This window comes from Pipistrellus kuhlii, unplaced genomic scaffold (assembly GCF_014108245.1).
Source record: "Pipistrellus kuhlii isolate mPipKuh1 unplaced genomic scaffold, mPipKuh1.p scaffold_m20_p_1, whole genome shotgun sequence".
Classification (NCBI taxonomy): Eukaryota; Metazoa; Chordata; class Mammalia; order Chiroptera; family Vespertilionidae; genus Pipistrellus; species Pipistrellus kuhlii.
In genome coordinates, this window is record NW_023425404.1 from 75,669,382 (window position 1) to 75,689,317 (window position 19,936).

Genomic DNA, 19,936 nt, shown 5'->3' on the forward strand with positions numbered 1-19,936 from the left:
TTATTTATGTTAACATCTCAAGATCAGTTACCCTGTTTGGACATTTGAGGCCATAACGTTAGTCTCCAGCATCTCTGTCACAGAAATGAAGAACGATATACCTCAGGCCATATCAGTGGGAGAAGAAGACCACTTAAAAAAAAATAAAAAAAAAATATATATATATATATATATATATATATGTATAATATTTTATTGATTTTTTTTTTTTACAGAGAGGAAAGAAGAGGGAGAGAGAGTTAGAAACATCAGTGAGCTGCCTCCTGCACACCCCCTCCTGGGAATGTACCCTCAACCAAGGTATATTCATGCCCTTGACCAGTATCAAACCTGGGATCCTTGAGTCTGCAGGCTGACGCTCTATCCACTGAGCCAAACCAGTTAGGGCTAAAATATATTTTTTTTACCTAGCTCATAGCTAATAGAACTAGCACAGAGATGTGTTAAAGTAGCAGTGCAGAACTTTTATTGCTCACATATATACCATAAGTTCTGTTTCAGTTAAAAAGTAGAAACTTTGGTCAATCTGTATTCTATTGGTCGTTTCTATTCTTGTAAGCTCATTAGTATACTAGAGATTATTAAGATTCTGATCTAAGTCATGACTAACAAAAGGAGAAATTAGATAATGAAGATTTTGTGAAGAAATGACTGACATGAGAGCCCAGCAGAGGATTGTTGAGCATTTTAGGAGGAAAAAAGTCAAAAGTCTATAAAAAAAGATTTAAGAGGCTTGGTGCATGAAAAATGTGCAGAGGGGTGAGGGGAGGAGGTGTCCCTCAGCCCAGCCTGAACCTTCTCCAATCTGGGACCCCTAGAAGGATGTTCTACTGCCAGTTTACAGGGATCAGGCCTAAACCAGCAGTCAGACATCCCTCTTGCAACCTGGGACTGCTGGCTCCTAACCGCTCACCTGCATGCCTGCCTGCCTGATTGCCCCTAACCACTCTGCATGCCAGCCTGCTTGCCCCCAACTATCCCCACCACTGGCCTGCTCGCCCCCAAATGGCCTCCTGCCAGCCTGATCACCCCTAACTATCCCTCCTGCTGGCTTGCTCACTCCTACCTTCCCTCCCCACCTGCCTGCTTGCCTCCAACTGCCCCCCTGCTGGCCTGCTCACTCCAAACTGTCCTCCCCGCACTGTCCTGATCACCTCTAACTGACACCCACTGACAGCCTGCCTGCCCGCAACTGTCCCCCTGCTGGTCTACTTACTCCCAATGGCCCTGCCCCCCACCAACCTGAACACCCACAACTGCTGTCCCATCCTGGCCTTGTCACCCACAACTGTCCTCCCCTCTTGGCCTCTGACCACCTCTACCTCAGCGCCACCACCATGGCTTTGTCCAGAAGAACATCCGGAAGGTCTCCTGGAAGGTCTCCCAGTCTAATTAGCATATTACTCTTTTGTTAGTATAGATAGAGGCCTGGCGCATAGTGGGAGGCAGCTGGTTTGCCCTTAAGGGTGTCCTCGATCAGGGTGGGGGTTCCCTTGGGGCATGGGGCAGCCTGGGCAAGGGGCCTATGGTGGTTTGCAGGCTGGCCATGCCCCCTTGGAGTGAAGGTCCCTGCTGGGGGTCGTGGTCAGCCTGGGTGAGAGCTGATGGCTGTTTTCAAGCCGATCCTACCCCCTTCAGGTTGGGGGTTCCTGCTGGGGTGCCTGGCCAGCCTGGGTGAGGGGCAGAGGGCTGTTTGCAGGCTGGCCATATCCCTGACAATCCAGGCTCCCAGCCTCTTTCTTTCTTTCTTTTTCTTTCTTTCTTTCTTTCTCTTTCTTTCTTTCTTTCTTTTCTTTTCTTTTTTCTTTTCTTTTTCTTTTCTTTTCTTTTCTTTCTTTTCTTTCTTTTCTTCTTTTTTCTTTCCTTTCTGTCTCTTGTTCTTTCTTTCTTCTTTCTTCTTTCTTCTTTCGTTTCTTTTTCTTTCTTTCTTCTTAATCTTTCTTTTCTTTTTCCTTTTTCTTTTTTTCTTTCTTCTGTTTCTTTTTTTTTTCTTTCTGTTCTTCTTTCTTTTTTTCTTCTTTTCTTTCTGTTCTTTCTTTCTTTTCTTTCTTTCTTTCTTTCTTTTTTATCTTTCTTTCTTTCTCCTCTTTCTTTCTTTTCTTTCTTGTTTCTCCTTTTGTCTTGTTCCTGTTCTACTTCTACTTTCCTTTCCTCCTCCCCTCCCCCCCCCCCTCCCCCCCCCTGCCCCCCTCTCCTCCCCTCCCCCCCCTCCCCTCCCCCTCCTCCCCTCCCCTCCCCCCCTCTCCTCCCTCCTCCCCCTCTCCTCTCCTCTCCTCTCCTCTCCTCTCCTCTCCTCTCCTCTCCTCTCCTCTCCTCTCCTCTCCTCTCCTCTCCTCTCCTCTCCTCTCCTCTCCCCCTCCTTGAGAGGAGGCCAGGGCTGGCTGGGATTTATTTATCTTCTATAATTGAAACTTTGTAGCCTTGAGTGGAGGCCAGGGCCAGCTAGGGTGGGCAGGAAGTTTGGCTTCCTCCATGGCTGGGGGAAACCCAAGCCTCCTGCTCGCTCTAGCTGTGTGGCTGCCACCATCTTTGTTGGGTTAATTTGCATACTTGCTCCTGATTGGCTGGTGGGTGTAGCAAAGTGATGGCCAATTTGCATGTTTCTATTTTATTAGTGTGTGAGATTCTAAAAAGAAGGACATTTCAGTGATGTGGTTGGATAGCTCAGTTGACTAGAGCATTGTGCCTATACTCCCAAGTTTGCAGGTTCAATCCCTGGTCAGGGCACATACAAGAAGCAACCAATGAATGAATATATAGGAGGAACAGTGGGCCAATGTTTTTCTCTTATTCACACTATCTCTTTAAAAAAATCAATAAAAAATGTTTTAGTTTTTAAAAAAGAGATGTGGGATGCTCCAAGGCCTCCCAAATTCTTATAAAATAATTATGAATGATCTATTGCATTCAGTTTTAAAAATGTACACAAGATGAAAGAAGAAATACATATCCATACATAGACATAAAAGTGGCATGTGGCTATAACAATTATTCCTAGAAGTCTAAGATCCAGAATGGGTTGAGGCCTGTGAATAATGCTAAAAATTAAAAAAAAAAAGTACTTTTTTTCCCATGTTAGTTTTGGAGCAAAGATGAATAATGTGATGACAGCATATGACAGAGCTGCCTTAATTTATTTTTGGAAAAAGGGTGAGGTTTTAAATAAATAGAAATATGACAGAGAGAAGGAAGCTGATGAACAGATTTCTCTTAAATCTGACAAGGAGAATGATCTTTAGTTTAGAGAGAAGAGAAAAAGAATTGATAAAAGAAACGTGAAGCTCAAGATTGGTAAAAGATTCCAAGAGTTACCAGTTGGCTTGGGTAGATAGGTTTAAGCCTGCTGGGCCTCTCTCTGTCAGCAGTTGCTACAATGGGTGAGGGAGGTGCTATTATAGATGTCTAGAGACTGACAATGGCAAATCTGAGTTTTATTTTTCTTAGGTAATGGTTATGGTTTCTGTGATGTATGATTTACTTAGACAAAATTATGGAATGATTTAATGAATCATTGAAAGATTGGGAACAAGCCAAGCCGGGTGGCTGAGTTGCTTGAGCATCGTCCCGTACACCAGAGGATTGTAGGTTCGATTCCCAGGTAGGGCCCATACTTAGGTTGTAAGTTTAATCCCCAGCTGAGGTGTGTACCAGAGGTGACCAATTGATGTTTCTCTCTCACATCGGTGTTCCTTTCTCTCCCTTCTTTTGCCTCTAAAAGAAAAAAAGAAAAAAACCCATTGGTAAAAGGCAGGTAAACACAGCCAGAGCTTATAGGCTTACAAGAGATTGGAAATGTTATGTCAAGCCAATGACAAATACAGTTGCGCATCTGAGAAAAAACAAAACAAAAGGATTGTGTTTGACCCCTTATAAGAGGAAGCAACAATCACTTGGAACTAGCAGAGTTTCTCTGCAGGACACACCATAGAAAATCAACCTTATTTCTTTTCCTAGAATTCCTAGACTGAACATCAATAAAGTGTTGGAATTGAAGTTCAAGATGAGAGTATCATGGTGAAGAGCCTGGTATACAAGGAAACTCAATATACATTAGTTGTTGTTATTATCTTTTGGGCTTATGACAGATTGTAAACAAGACTACAGTCAGGAGAACTGCTAGATGGGTTTGTAATTAGTTATGTAAAGGATGCAGAATTCGATATGAAAGTCCATGTGGACTGCTATATGGCTATGTCCAATCCATTGTATATCTTAATTTTGAGGAGAAAATGGAAGATTTATTGATTGGATTTGTAGGTAACATTAAAAATGTGACTGGTAAGCTTTTGTTAGTCAAATCTCAGGTGAAATTTAATTGGGATAAATGTGCATAATGGTTCTGTTCTTGGGGCTACCAACTAAATGCATAGATACGGGATGATGTGATTTAGAGTACATGTAAAAAAGACTTCAAGGTTTTAGACTATAATTTAGTGATAGGAAAGCAAATGCAATTGTAGTTTGCATTGATTGATAAATACCATAAAAGAGGATAATCTTTTTTTGTTGTTGATCTGATCACATCGCATCTTAAATACTGTGTTCAGACATCGGTATTCAATCCCAGGGGAAATACTGACAAATTGGAGACTGGAAGAAAACATTCAAGATGTTAAAGCACAGTACTTCAAAACCATGTCATGTAAGGTAGAGCTGAAGGGCCCTGGGGTGTTTACTGGGGGTGGGTGGGAGGGGAGGTGCAGGTTTAGGGTAGTCAACTGTATTCAAATATTTGACTGTCAAATGGAAGAGAGCTAGATTGGGAGGTTTGAATTGAGACTAGTTAGGGTCTATGATAAATAAACATAAATTCTAACAGAAGAGTTTCAAGGACTTCCAAATCCTCTGCTCCTGATCACGCTCAAGCCAGAATGAATAACCATTTGGTGGAGAAACTAGAGGAAATTTAAACATTAACTGGGTGGCGAGATGGAATGATCTGTACTCTGAGCTTTCCTTATTGTCATCACTTTCTTACTCAAGAAATGGCAATAGCTCTCTCCTTACTGCCCCACTAAACCCAAACTGGCTACCTAATTTATAACCCCTCTTTTCTGACCTCCTTCTACCTATTCAGTCATATCTCTGCTTTCTCCAAGAAAAGCCAGCCTGCTTTCTTTCTCAAATCTAGTCGCAAAAAAAGAGTAACCATGGAGAAAATGTTTTTAGATCAACTATTACCATGAATTCTGCAAGTTTTCCAGAAAATCTAGGAAAACAGTACTCCCAATACCTATTATGATTAAAAGGCAATTATTTAAGAGACAGATGTGCATTTGATTTTTCCCAAGCAGTAGAAGAGAGAACAACTGTATGGAAGTAAAAGTTAATAAACATCGCTTAAAATAGGTGTAAGAAAGCATTGAAGTTCATGTTGGCATGTACTTGCAACCACCAGTCATGCCAAACTTTAAGAGGCTAAAGGTAAGAACAAAAAGAGAAAGAGACTAAGGGTAAGTCCCATTAAAAATAGCAATTAAGAAGAGTAGCTCTATGGAGGGAAAAATCTTGTATTTCTTCTTTACTAGTTTTAAGGCAAAAAATATTATAAATAAATATGGTACTAATATTTTTATTGCTGGGAGGTTATGTATGTAAAATTTTAGGAAGAGGTTTAGAGGAATATATCAACTCACCTTTAGAATTTATATATTTTAAATAAAATATACATACAAATTAGAAGTTTAAATATGAGATTGATCATTAAATAGGAGAGAAAAATCCAATTTCATATGACAACTTTTCTTAACAGCACCCTTTTATATTTTTCAAAGGTGAAATCATCAGAATTATTGCAAATCAGAGGAAAAGAAGTTAAACTAACTAAAACTCAACCAGAATTTCTACGACAAAGAAAGTGTGGAAAATCCAAGCAGGATCAAAAACGATTTAAAGCAAAGTAACTTAGTTTATAAATTTTACTTTCTGAAGAGAGTTATTTAGTAGCATTGATACCTGAAAATGGATTTTTAAAGGAAATCGAATGCTTTAGAAGTTTATATATGAGATTTAAGTTAAACCTTCCCACAGGTTAGGATGTGAATGCTGTTCTCCATGCTTCTCTTTCCATTTTTGATCAAGACCTTGGTTTAATGATTTAACAATGATAGAATAAAAACAGCTGTTTGTGAGACTAAAAAAATTAAATGTTTACATGTTAGATTTTATTTCTTTCAATCACTGTAATGTCTAATTTAGATTAATTTGCTTAATATGTTGGTTAATTTTATTTTTATGAAATAAATGACAACCTAACTCTAAGTTACCATTGGCCAATAGAACTGGTTATTTAGATGACTTTTTTTTTTTTAATTCACTTCTCACCCCATCCCCTCTGCCACCACTACATTTTAAATGGAACTTCTTTTTATACCAGAATGTAGCTACAGTTTTGAATAATAGTGTGCAACTTAGATTTATGGTTTTATCTTTTGCCATTCACCTTGTTGAAAAGATTTTCTCCTTATTTCACCACTGGATTTTTATGGGTTGGTTTATTCTAGACTCTTCTTCATTTAACTGTTTATGGGGCTTAAAGAAGCTTTAATTATTAGCTTTTGTTGTTGCTTAGGGCACTGAAAGGTGTGCTGGGCATGGAAGACAACTGTTTTATGGCCAGCCCAGACTCTGTAAATGGATATTACTCACTATTTAGTATCTGGAAATGGACTCATGGGAAAAGAATTCCAAAGTTTATGAAAGAGTCAAATTGGCATTTAAGTGACCCTGTACATGCCATTGCTTATCTGCATTGCTTTAAGCTCATTTAGTTAGCAAGATTATGTATTAAAACAAATAGTGACAGAGGACAACAGGTATTTTACCTTCAATAAATAGTTACTGTCAGATTATCAATGAAGCAGAAACTTCTTGATTCCCCCCCTAAAAATCCTTGCATTTAGTGCATTAGGCAAAGTAGCATGGCCACACACAGAGGCAGAGCCTTTTCTTTTTTTATGTCTTAGTGTTTCAAAGAATGACAAATCGTCCCGTTTAAGGAGGGTATGCTATAAAAACACACAGTCTTTCTTGAGCATGCCAAAAATATTTGTAGATCTTTTTGATATGTGTAGTGCTGAGTTAATTCATTAAAATGAAAATTAGAAATCTCCATTAGAAAAATAAGAATGAAATACAGAGGAATAAAAATTTGATATTAAAAATTATATAATAAAAGAATTTTGGAAACTATATTTCTGAAAATCTTTTATTCCTTGCTTCTATTTTCTTAAACAGTTTTTTTTTTTTTTTACCTGACTCACCTGTGAGTAGACCCCAAATTAAATTATCTACTTGGGAATTGAGCTCCCTTTTGAAAATATAGTAGTATTTAGCTCGATAACCAAGGGATATTCACTTATAGACCTATGTAATGAGAGTATGATGGGAACATAGGAATTCAGATAAGTTGTGTTGCTTTTTTAAGGAAAAAAAAAAAAAAGGTAATGTAATCTCCAGTACATTCCACTTGCTGGGACCTGTCCCAGACAGAATGATAATGTAGATGAGCTTGACATCAGAGCTCACCTTTTTGTCCCTTTTTATTTATTTATTTTTTTAGTTCTTTCTTAGGATCCCTACTTCCTGGACACCCATTTTCACTCTTCCAGTTAGATCTCTATCTGAGACATTTTCAAATATTTTAGATCTGCCTCTTTTTATCCTCCTCCACTCGAACATGTACACATTTCATGTTCTGTGCTTTTTAGTGCCTGTGCTGTCTTAGAAGTGACACAAACCATTCTTTATAGTAATTCAGTAATGGCTAGCAATGGGTTAGGTGTTGTGCAGTGAAAGTAACTATAGCCATACAAATAAAACAAGCACTGTCATCAATTATTACAGAGGCAAAAGTTTTGAAGGGAAAGAAGAGAGAGAAATAGAAACATCAATAATGAGAGAGAATCATTGATTGGCTGCCTCTTGCACTCACTGGAGATTGAGCCCATAACCCATGAATGTGCCCTTTTAGTCCTCAGGCCGATGCTGTATCCACTGAGCCAAACCAGTTAGGGTAAAACGGATTTTTATTTTCATTTTGCAAGATATTTAGAAAGGTCAATGATACAGCTTGCAAATGTTCAGCTGAGATTCTGATGCAGGCCTGCCATTTCCAAACACTATGTTCTTTATATTACGGTATGCTACTATCCAGGCATGTGAAGCAATTGGTGGGCAGACCTGCATTAACCTATTAGATAAATGGTCAGAATGGGTGGCAAGAGAATAGGACAGTGAGTGAAAAGAGATATTTATGAAAAAGGAAAACAAAGTTTGTCTTGGAGGTATTGTTTGATGGCTGTTAGATGTGGACAAAAAGACAGGCAGCATTCTATTCATAACTGAAGGAACTGACAGGTCTTGCTGGTCCTGTGAATTGTCCTGGAAACTAATAGTAATAGCAAACATTTGCCATGTGAGAGACACTGTTTTAAATTCCTTCCTTCCTTTCTTTCTTAAAGTAATTTATGCAGGATGTGCTAATGTTCTTACTCCCAATTTATTGATATAAAAAGAAATGAATTGACTTGCTTATGACCATGTGATAATTTAAAACATACTTTGAACTTTTAGTCACAAGTGGGGCCAGATTCTAGGAGCCTTGAAACTCAGAGAAAGGAAGTTAGGTGAATGCAGCAGGTAAAGGAGTGCTAGGGAAAGGAGTATTTAAAGATCAATGTGATAGGATTTTGCAGGCGATACTGGAGAGGAGAAAAGACAGAGGATGTAGTGATTCACCTGACTGGCATTAACCTGTTGCTAACGCAGATTGAGGTGATGAGGCCCTTGACTGTGTTGGAAGTGAGGAGGGGAAAGTAGCACAGCTGAGCCACCCTGTGCAGGGGAAAACCCAGTTTTTCGTTGGCTAGGCAGGCGAAGGAGAGGCAATGTTTTGTATATTGAAGGTGAGGGATCTGAGTGAGATAGTGATACTGGATATGAGATTTGGGAGCTCTTAGTAAAGAGGAACAAGCTGTAGCTGATTTTTTTTTTCAACGTAGAAAGGAAAATTCAACCTTGGAAGCCATACACAGTTTAGAAGACGGAGAAAGAAAAGCCAGTGACTAAGTCAAATTGTGGTAATCTGAGAGGCAGACATAGAGCTGAGACAGAATAGGCTTTAATAAGGCTTTCATGGAGGAAGAGCAATTGCAAGAAAGGTCATCAATGTATCAGCTGTAGCTTCATAGAGAACACGATCTAAATATCTAAAGCTTATTTGATTTGATGACAAGGTTGCCATTTGGTTAATGTAAGAGTATGACTTCAGTGAGGAGGTGGGGATGGAGAAGCACTGGAAAAGGGCCACTTCACCTCAGGGGTCATGAAGAGGCAGCAGTAGGAAAATATTATGGCTTTTCGTCAGCGGCATTATGTTTAGATCCTAGTAGCCACTCACTAATTTTGTGATTTATCCAAAATAAGCCTGCTGCAATGTAAGGATAACAATACCACCCATACGGGCTCATTGTTGAGAGAATGTAAATCACTTAGCATGTAGTCTGGCACATGGTAGGTGCTCAAAAAGCATTTGTCCATTGAATGGCAAGTGACCATGAGGATTAAGAAAGCATTCTTCATGCCCTCTTCCCTATTTTGGAAAGGCAGAAAAGGCAAATTTTAGCATAGTGGGAAGAGAGGTATCACATTAACTTAGATCAGGGGTTTCACTGATGCTAGTTAATGGGTAATGTTCTATATTTTCTACCTCTTTAGGGACATTAGCATTTGAGTAGAGTTGCAAAGGGGTAATGCATGATGGCTGGATATGGTGTCACAAGCTGAGTTAGAGAATTCAAGAGAGAGGAGGGTTGGGGTGGGATGAAAATAAGTTTGCTTTTAAATCTGTTGATTCTATGGTAACTGTAAGACAATTAGCAGGCAGTCGGATATATGACTTTGAAGATCTGGCTTGAGATTGTTAAATTTGTTATAAATCACTGTTATCATTTTAAAATCTCATCTCCTACATTTAGGCATCCTTTTCAGATGCTGCACTGATCTGTCAGTGTAAATGTATTTTATACCAAAAGACCACACAGTGAAAAAGGAAGCCCACTTTCTTTTCTTTGTTGCAGAATTCCACAAGATCTCGCCATTCCTACCCTTCATGATCTGTGCACCACTGTCCCCGACCGGGTGCTGCCCGTTGACTTGCATCTGGCTTCTCGAGTGTATCATACAGCCAGCAAGAGAGGCCATGATACTATACTTGAAGTATTTGGAAATTCCTTCTTCGATGATCACTTTACAGCTAAAGAGCAAAAGTATCGGTAAGAGTTCTACTGGTAATTTTGTTTTAAATGGTTCAAATTGGCACAGAAATTCTGCCTTTTGAGGTTTAGATCTGAAGACTTGCTTTTGTTCTTGGACTCTAGAGAGGAACAGTTTTTGTTCCTTCTCTTCCCTTTCTATTGAGTTTATCGCAATGACACTGGTTAACAAAGTTATACAGCTTTCAGGTGCACAATTCCACAACACATCATCTGTATGCTGTATTGTGTGTTCACCTCCTCAAGTCAAGACTCCTTGTATCACCATTTATCCCCCTATAGTTTCCTCTTCCTTTCCCCCCACAACCACTGTTGTCCCTATCCATGAATTCTTTTTCTTTTTTTCTCAATTTCTCCACCCGACTCTCCCAGCAACTGCCTCTGACACCTGTCAGCCTGCCCTCTTATCTATGAGTCTGTCTCTAGTTTGCTCAGTAGTTCATTTTGTTCATTAGATTCCACCTGAGGGTAAAATCATATGACACTTGTCTTTCTCTGCCTGGCTTATTTAACTTAGCACAATGCTCCTCAGGTCCCTCCATGCTGTCTCAAAGGGTAAGAGATCCTCCTTTTTCATGGCTGAGTAGTATTTCATTGTATAAATGAATCACAGCTTTTTACCCACTCATCTTCTCATGGACACTTGGGCTGATACCAAATCTTGGCAACTGTAAATAATGCTGTAATAAAATAGGGGTGCATACATTCTTTCAAACGAGGGTTTCAGATTTCTTTGGATAAATTTCCTGAAGTGGAATCGCTGGGTCATAAGACAGTTCTATTTTTAATTTTTTTGAAGAAACTCCACACTCTTTCCACAGTGGCTGCCTCTCTGCATTCCCAACAGTACACAAGGGTTGCCTTTTTTTCTACATCCTGGCCAGCACTTAATTGTTTATTGATTAATGAAGAGAGCCATTCTGACAGATGTGAAGTGATATCTGATTGTGGTTTTAATTTGCATCTCTCTGATGATTAATGACATTGAGCATCTTTTCATATGTCTCTTGGCCATCTGTATGTCCTCTTTGAAGAAGTGTCTATTCTTCCTGTGCCCATTTTAAAGTTAGACTGTTTTATTGGGTGTTGAGTTTTATAAGTTCTTTATAAATCTTGGATTTATAAAGATGCAATATTGGCGAATATGGTCTCTCATTCAGTGAATTGTCTTTTCATTTTATTGATGGTTTCCTTTGCTGTGCAAAAGCTTTATAATTTGATGTAGTCCTATTGTTTCCCTTGCCTGAGGAGATATATCAGAAAAAATATTGCTATGAGAAATGCCCAAGATTTACTACCCGTGTTTTCTTCTAGGAATTTTGTGACTTAAGCCTAGCATTTAAGTCTTTAATCCATTTGAGTTTATTCTTGTGTTTGGTGTAAGAAGGTAGTCTAATGTCATTTTTTTGTACATATCTGTATAATTGTCCCAACGCCATTTATTGAGTAAACTAGTGGTTGGCAAACTGCTGCTCAAGAACCACATGAGACTCTTTGGCCCCTTGAGTGTGGCTCTTCCACAAAATACCATGGCCTGGGCAAGTCTATTTTGAAGAACTGGCATTAGAAGAAATTTAAGTTTAAAAAATTTGGCTCTCAAAAGAAATTTCAATCGTTGTACTGTACTGTTGATATTTGGCTCTGTTGATGAGTTTGCCGACCACTGGAGTAGATTATCTTTATCCCATTGTATTTTTTTGCCTGCTTCATCAAATATTAACTGTAAAGGCCTGGGTTTATTTCTGGACTCTCTAGTCTGCTCTATTGATGTATATGTCTGTTTTTATGCCAGGACTATGCTGTTTTGATTTCTACTACCTTGTAGTATAGTTTGATATCAGGCATGATTCTTTTAACTTCATTCTTCTTAAGATTGCTGTTGCTACTCAGGGTCCATATAAAATTTTGGAATATTTGTTCTAGTTTTCTCTTTTTCCATATTTTTTTCCTATACCTACACAAACTAGGTATCTTCATTTCCTGCCACTAGCATGAACTGTGCCTTATCATAAGGTAACGAGTGGTTTATGTTTTCCAAAGAATGTCATATACATTTTCTCATTTATTCTTCATAACAACTTTGGGGTGAAGATGTTAAAATTGAGGCTCATAAAAAATCAAGTAACTTTGCCAGGCTTATACGACTAAGAAAATCACAGATATGGGACCTGGTCTTAGATTTCACTGGCATTGGGCATACTTGGGTTCAGGGATCATGTACAAAAGCCATTGCCTCTGGAGTTTCTTCCATTTCTCCTTGTGTCATATTTTCTCTTGGTTCTGAGTATTCTTTTGTGAAGAGTACAAAAGAGAGGAGGAAAGAGAAGCAGCCAACATTTACTTAGCAGTAATTCTACTTTTATTACCGTGCTTTGTATTTTACATCTCTCCTATTTAAATCCATTACCTCTTAAGGAGCCTTTCTAAATGTTCTTTCCCCTAATTGGCCTATTAAATTTTAATACCCCAAATATACTGTCCATTTGTGTTTGGTCCTATGTAGCTGTGTTCTATACATAAAAAGAGTAAGCTTATATCAGCCCCCTCACAAGGCACCGACTTTTGCCCCTTAGGAGCAATATCACCTGCCCATTGAGAATGCATGCTCTGAATTCTCTTGCCTTTCCAAAGATATGCTAGGGATCCTAAAAAGCCATTCACCTACACGTTTTCAGAGTATTAAATAAATATTAACAAGTTTAAATAGAAATGTTTCTAGTATTATATTTTAGCTATTTTAGATATAGAGAATAATATTTTAAAAGAAAAATTTTGATTACAAACTGGCATACCTCGATGTGGGATTGGAGGGATAAGAAGAGATAAACCAAAGAACTTATATAAGTTCATAAACGGTAAACTTATATGTATAGTCCATGGACACAGGCAATAGGGTAGTGAAGACCTGGGGGCAGAGGTAGGGGCTGGGAGAAAGGAGGAATGAGGGTGGAGGGGAACTGGGAGATAGTTGTAATACTATCAACTGACTATATATTATCTATACTAAGAATAGCCTAGGTGGTGTCATGCCCTCACATCATAACACCACAAGATGGCCGTCACAAGAAGGCCATCACAAGATAACTGCGGGACTAAAAGGGTCCTGAAGCTCCTCACGCTTGCAGGGGAGCGGGTCCTGGTGGGAGAGGCAGGTTGTGGCAGTTGGAGGCAATCAGGCCAGCAGGGGAGGACAATTGGGGGCTATCAGGCCAGCAGGGGAGGGCAGTTGGGGGCTATCAGGTCAGCAGGGGGCAGTTAGGAGGTGACCAGGCTAGCAGGCAGAAGTGGTTAGGGGCAATCAGATAGGCAGGCAGGTGAGCAGTTAGGAGCCAGTGGTCCAAGATTGTGAGAGGGATGTCCAACTGCCGGTTTAGGCCTGATCCCCTATGCCCTCCTTAGGGCCACCTAGCAAGTGCTACAGAGTGATCTACAGATGGCTGCTACTTGTGTTGGGCTAATAGGTGCTCAGAAAAGGCCAAGCTGTGAATCTTGGCAAGCTGCTGCTAGTGCTGGGTCTTGGGCCACTTGTTGAGAGGTAGGATACATCCTGACTCCAGTTGCTGCATGTTTGAGAGATTTTAGAAAAGTCTGAAGCCTGAGCCAAAATAGGCTATTTATATGGAAACAACATTGCAAACAGCTTGGGAGGGGTTGCAAATTTGGTGGGGCAGGATCTCAGGGAATCACCAGTGCATAGTGAACAATGTGGGTCGGTTGATGGACACTTGTATAGTGTCTGCCAGTCAGCTCTGCCAGGGGGAGGTCCTAGCAGTTTTGTCTGGGGGAAGGATGCCCTCTAGTTATTTCCTTGATGCCAGACAATTTAGTTCCTCCCCAAATGTTCCTGCATCCTTTCAAGCTTCTGCCCCACTGCTGAAGCTCAGAGGGAGTGAGTCTGAGTAAACCCATGTACCAGCCCTTTAGGAGGAACTGCCTGGGACGCCAGCAGTCTCCCTGTCAATCAGCCATAATCCCCACTGGTTTTTATAGCCTGAAGTTACAGGGGCCCAGTGTGTGACTGTAGGAAGCCTCCTCAGCCAGGTATTCCTTCCAATTAAAAACATACCACACATAGGTGTCAGACCAGCCCAATCTGTGCCTCCACCCTCCTACCAGTCTCAATGTGCTTTCTTCTTCACTTCTCTAGTTGTAGAACTTCCATTCAACCAGCTTTCAGGTGGTTCTGAATGATGGTGGCTCTGTATTTTTGTTGTAATTTTGATGTGGTTGTGGAAAGATTCGAGTACTAAGTTTTTTTATGTTGCCATCTTGATTCCTCCGGAATGTCTCTTAAAGGCTTAAAAATGAGTGTAGAAAATAAAGACATAAACATAATCTAGTAGTCATGATACTACTATTTTGAGTCATTTCCATTAGCTATCTACAAGCAAAATATCATATTATAGCTTCTATTAGTCAGGCAAAGTGTTAATAAATACTGGTTTCTTTCTAATTCTATTTTTTTTTTTCAAATAAGTCTCACACTCTTTTTTCAAGAAAGTCAATAAATATTGTATTTGATGATGATAATTTAATTCTGGCAATTTGTTCCTAGGTACCAAATAAGAAGTTCATTTAAGTATGGAATATTTAATTCTGTCCTCCATTTCTTGAGGATTACCTTGCTAAACATAGCCTAACCTTTTCAAAATATATCTGTCTGATAAGCCTGAAAATTTATAGAAATGTTTACTTTTTTTCTGCACTAATAAGTGTTCTTAAGTAAGGTAATTATAAACAGGAAATGAATGTCCTTTTACTTGTGTTAATTTTTACAGCCAGATATTATGTGGTCACATTTCTCAGTTCTAGTGATCTGGGCTGGAGGCCACATTTGAGGTTTAGATCCCAAAGTCTCATTGGGAACCTTCTCCCCCCTGCACACACACACACACACACACACACACACACACACACACACACCCGAGATATCCCTCTGGAACTTCAGTTGCTGTCTTTGGGAGCCAGGCCAGGCCTTTCCTGCCTCCACACTTCCTACCAGTGTATGTATGTTCTCCACTTCCCATTCTTGGTTATCAGGGTTCTCTCCAGGTAATCTTCAGTTGGTTATCCAGGATGTCTTTTCTGTATTTTAGTTGTAATTCCTTTTGGTCTTTGAAGTGTGTCAGTATAGCTTCCATTTATTCCATCTGCCATTTTGGAATCCAAAGATAATTGTTTATGGTACATTTAATGATGGGATGAACTGCAGTCATGATGAAGAATGAAAGATCTGTGTGCTCAAAGGAGGTGGAACATAATATTATATAAATTCATTTATGGTTATACAAAACAATTTTATGTGGAAGAAAATTCAAGGAACTGTTAATTTTGGTGCTGTTTTTATTGTAGATTGTACACTAAATTCATAAAAGATGAAATGTGCTTTGTCTTATTTTTTGCTTTATTTATATGGTTTATGTTCACCCTTCCTTTCATTTTTAATCTTTCTTATTCGTGTCTCTTACATATTGCGTAGACTTGAATATTTTTAAAACCAATCAGATTTTTAAAAGAATATCTTTATTGTTATGAGCTTTACAGATGTACCCTCTCTTTTTTTTTAAATTTCTTTATTGATTAAGGTATTACATATTTTTCCTCATTCCCCCATTACCTTCCCAAACCCCCCTACTCATGCTCTCACTCCCCTGTTGTCTGTGACCATTGGTTATGCTTATATGCATGCATACAAGTCCTTCGGTTGACCTCTCCCCCTTACTGTGCACACAGCCTACACAGTGGCATACCTAGAGTATACAGCTCTGGTGATGAGGTAGCCTAATCCACTGGGCCCCACAAGACATCTACTACATGAGGCCACTCTACCAATTAATTCCAGGAGACATAGCAGCTCTACTTAATACTTGGAAACAAACACAGGGAAGCAGCCAAAATGCAGAGACAAAGAAACATGTCCCAAATGAAAGAACAGAAGAAATTTTCAGGAAAAGAACTAAATGAAATGAAAGCAAGCAGAAATTAAAAAAAAGAAAAGAATAGATTGGATCACTCCATGTTAATTTGTTGTCATATCAGATATATTTGGTATTATTTTTGCTATCTTATTTTTTTATTCCCTTTCCCTATTTTGCTTCTTTGCTATTTCCTATAATCTATCATGTTTGTCAACATTTGTCTATGTGGGTTTTTTGTTGTTGTTTGTATCATTATTTGATATGTAATATTTTAAAATAGAAATCTAAAGCCAGCCTATTTTTATTTTCTTGTAATTTGTTTTTCCTCCACTATTAGATGCTTATAGGATTTTAAATTTTGCCTTAAATTAAATAATTTCACTAGCATATATTTGGAGTGTAATGCTTTTTAATTAATATTTCTTGGTACATGGAAAGTGCTTTTGATATGCAAATATAACTCTTCAGTTGAGGACTCTTTCTGTTTTATTTTGAGTAGTTTTTCCATCCTATTTATTTAGTGCATTTATTCAAGAATATCAATTAGCCATATATTGGATCTTCATTATCTATCCTCTACAGTTATCATCTCTACTTACATTAATCTCTCAAACCTTTGTTCCACATCAAAGGTTTTATTTTATGAGTTGTAAATTAAAATTTTTTTCCAACTACCATTTTAATACTGCTGTGGCATTTAAAATATTTTTGTCTTAATTTTTCAACCTCTTAAGAAAACTAAGGTGTTTTTTTTCTTATCTGAACTCTGTTACCTGTTTCTTGAAAGCATTTAAAATTTTTCTTGACAAAACAAACCCTTTCTCTTAAATTTCTATAATAAATCTTTTTCAAAAAGTGTTTTCATATAAATTTTTGAATGACATATTTCTTTCTTATGCTTTGCAAACTCTGTTCCTAGAACTCATATTTGATTTTTTGTGTATTCATCTTTGAATGAAATTAGGTCAAGTCTGGCTACCCAAAGTTAATAATGGGTAGGTTTAACCGGAGTTTCTTGACTGTTTATCTGGGAGGCATTAGAATACTGCTTTTATTATTTATTTTTTTGGGGGTAAAATTCTTCTTTTAAAATTTATCATTATTGTTGAAAATTCTACAGATGTCCCTTTTTTTCACCCATTGACCCCCTTCGTCCCACACCCTTATTCTCCACCGATCCCCCCACCCTTTTCCACAATATTGTCAGTGTCCATGGACTATATATACTATATAGACTATAAGTAGGAGAACCAGAAGATGCAGACTTATATTACTAATTTAGTCATTTAGAATCCTGGAAGGCATTTGGAGTGGGATAGGACAGGATCTGAAAATTTTTCCTCTGCAATTTTTCTCTGTGGTTGTTAAAAGAAGTTGATCTTTTACTATTGGTTTTCTATATGATAAAGATTATTCTAGGCATTTTTCTGTGCATGCACATATATTACACATACATACTTCTTATTAAAACGACATTAAAGATGTTGTATTGACACTTAATATTCCTTTGAAGATTTTATTTTAAAATGGAAAGACAGGCACTTGACTAATTGTTTTGACTCATTATCTCTACTTCTTAAGAGTTTATAAATTGAATATATAAAGTATGCCTCCAGTTGAAAGATTTTATCTGAACCCTACAAATAGGGTAGAACCCTATGAATGAGAAAAAAGAAAAGTATCTATTGGAAAATGCATTGAGGTACATTTATTCTTTTTAAAAAAATATATTTTATTGATTTTTAACAGAGAGGAAGGGAGAGAGATAGAGAGCTAGAAACGTTGATGAGAGAGAAACATCGGCCAGCTGCCTCTGCATTGAGGCACATTTATCATGTAATTTAGTTTCAACAACTCTATGTAGTAGATAAATCATTCTATTTCCCAAGTGGTTCAGAGGTGAGGTTAAGTGTCTGGTACACACATAAAGAGCTGATAAGAACTAGGATTCAGGTTTCGCTAGTTCTAAATGTGGTTTCCATTATATCCCACTGTTTTTGTGAAATTGCGAAGACCCTCACATCTCTTCTTTCTTTCTTTCTGTGCTTCATTCTGAATACTTGTTCTCAGAACCAAACCTGGTATAGCTAGGAAGAATTTGAGAGCTTTAGTTGAGTAATATGAGAAAAGCTATTTTGCCCACCTTTGGTGTTTTGGATTTGTTCATTGTGTCTGACTTTGGAAGCAGAGTTTCTGCTTATAATAGGGTGGGTGTTTTATCTTATATTGCTTGGTCTCTCTTAGAAATGGAAATACCGTTTGAGTTCTAGGCCAGGACTGGGGCGTTGGTAACTGTGGGAGCCTGCCCTGATGTCAGTTACTTAAATACTGAAAACCTGCATAAATACTGCCGGGTTTTATATTCCTGTTACTGGTTGCCCCTCACTTGGACATTGTCCCATGCTAGACCTTTCTGATGCCAGCTATAGTGCACCACCTGTGGTCTGTTGTACTGCGGTTGGAGTATTGTGTTCAGTCTTCTGCTCTGCATTGCCTTCCAGTGTGGGTACTGGAACTGACTTCCCCCCCCCCAACACCTGTTTCCTGCATTGTCCTGCCATTCCTCAATGGTCAGGTCCAATCCTTTCCTGCCCCCACTATACTCCCTACCTGGCCTTGTTCCTTGCTACATAATCCAGGCAAGAACCAATATATTATACCACAACACTTAGGACTTAATCCTTGTTTGCTCTGGCTAGTGATGAGTCACAGAAGCACCTATATCAGAGCCATAAGAGATCTTAGCCTTCCCCTACCTAAACTACTCATACTTAGGGATGAGGAACTGAGGCAGAATCTTGCATCCCAAAACACAATTAGTGGCAGATTTAGAACTGTAATTAATAGCAACTGCAATAAGATTTCTGTTATATGCATTTTCAAAAAAATAGCCCCTACCTAAGTAAACCTTATACACATTTATAAAATGCAGATTGGGATGACAAGTCACTTCAAGATGCACTGTCAGTGTTTGATAATATATTAGTTTATTAGAAATACAAAAAAAAAAAGGATTATTTGGACATTGATCTGATTTTAAAGCTGCCAGGATGTGAAAGCTGGGATTTTTTTTTTTTTTAAGCACAGCAATGTCATTCCACCAGATGTCACTGTTTGCATATAGCAATGAAGTTATAATGATTAAAAGTACTCCCCCCCCCCCCTTATTCATATTTTGTAAAAATATTAAACACTTATTCTTCTTTAGATTTATTATTTTATCAGGACTATATTCCCTAAAATTTAAAAAGTATTCATTAAAGCTGATGCAGATTTTAAAGTCTATATACTAAAAAAAATTAGTTGTAGCTTAGCATCTTCAAGAAGGTGAACTCCCAAAATCTTTTCTAGATCTAGGAGTTAACTTTTCAAACAACAGTTTCTGTAAGTTACTGTTTTCTGAATTTTAGATTGTGACCCAATAAATGGGTTATGAAATCAACTTAGTGGCTTGCTACCAGCCCTTAAGAAATGGCTGGAATAGAATAATCTATTGGATGTATTACTTGGTGAAACTTTTGTACATGAGCACTCTTAAAATACCTCTGTGTACATCTTTGAGTTACGTAACAGTGACTGTGAAGCCTCCCCGAGGTTTTATACCCCTAAGGAGCAAAATTAATTCACTAAGGAAGGGAGGATGAAGATGTGTGTGGGGAACTCAAGTCCAGTCACACCAAGGAGGCGAGAGCCTTTTTCCATGCTTCACAGGATGGAGCTCATGGTCACTTTTTGTAACTCACA

At 38.4% G+C, this 19,936-nt stretch overlaps 1 protein-coding gene across 1 annotated transcript in view; it reads left to right on the forward strand.

The window, feature by feature from the left end:
- TTC6 (tetratricopeptide repeat domain 6) overlaps positions 1-19,936 on the forward strand; it is a 185,829-nt gene that overhangs the window by 77,528 nt on the left and 88,365 nt on the right. Inside the window, exons 4-5 of the mRNA XM_036452372.2 lie at positions 5,775-5,899; positions 10,080-10,274. Of these exons, the coding sequence (XP_036308265.1) occupies positions 5,775-5,899; positions 10,080-10,274 (320 nt within the window). The remainder of the gene's footprint in view (positions 1-5,774; positions 5,900-10,079; positions 10,275-19,936) is intronic.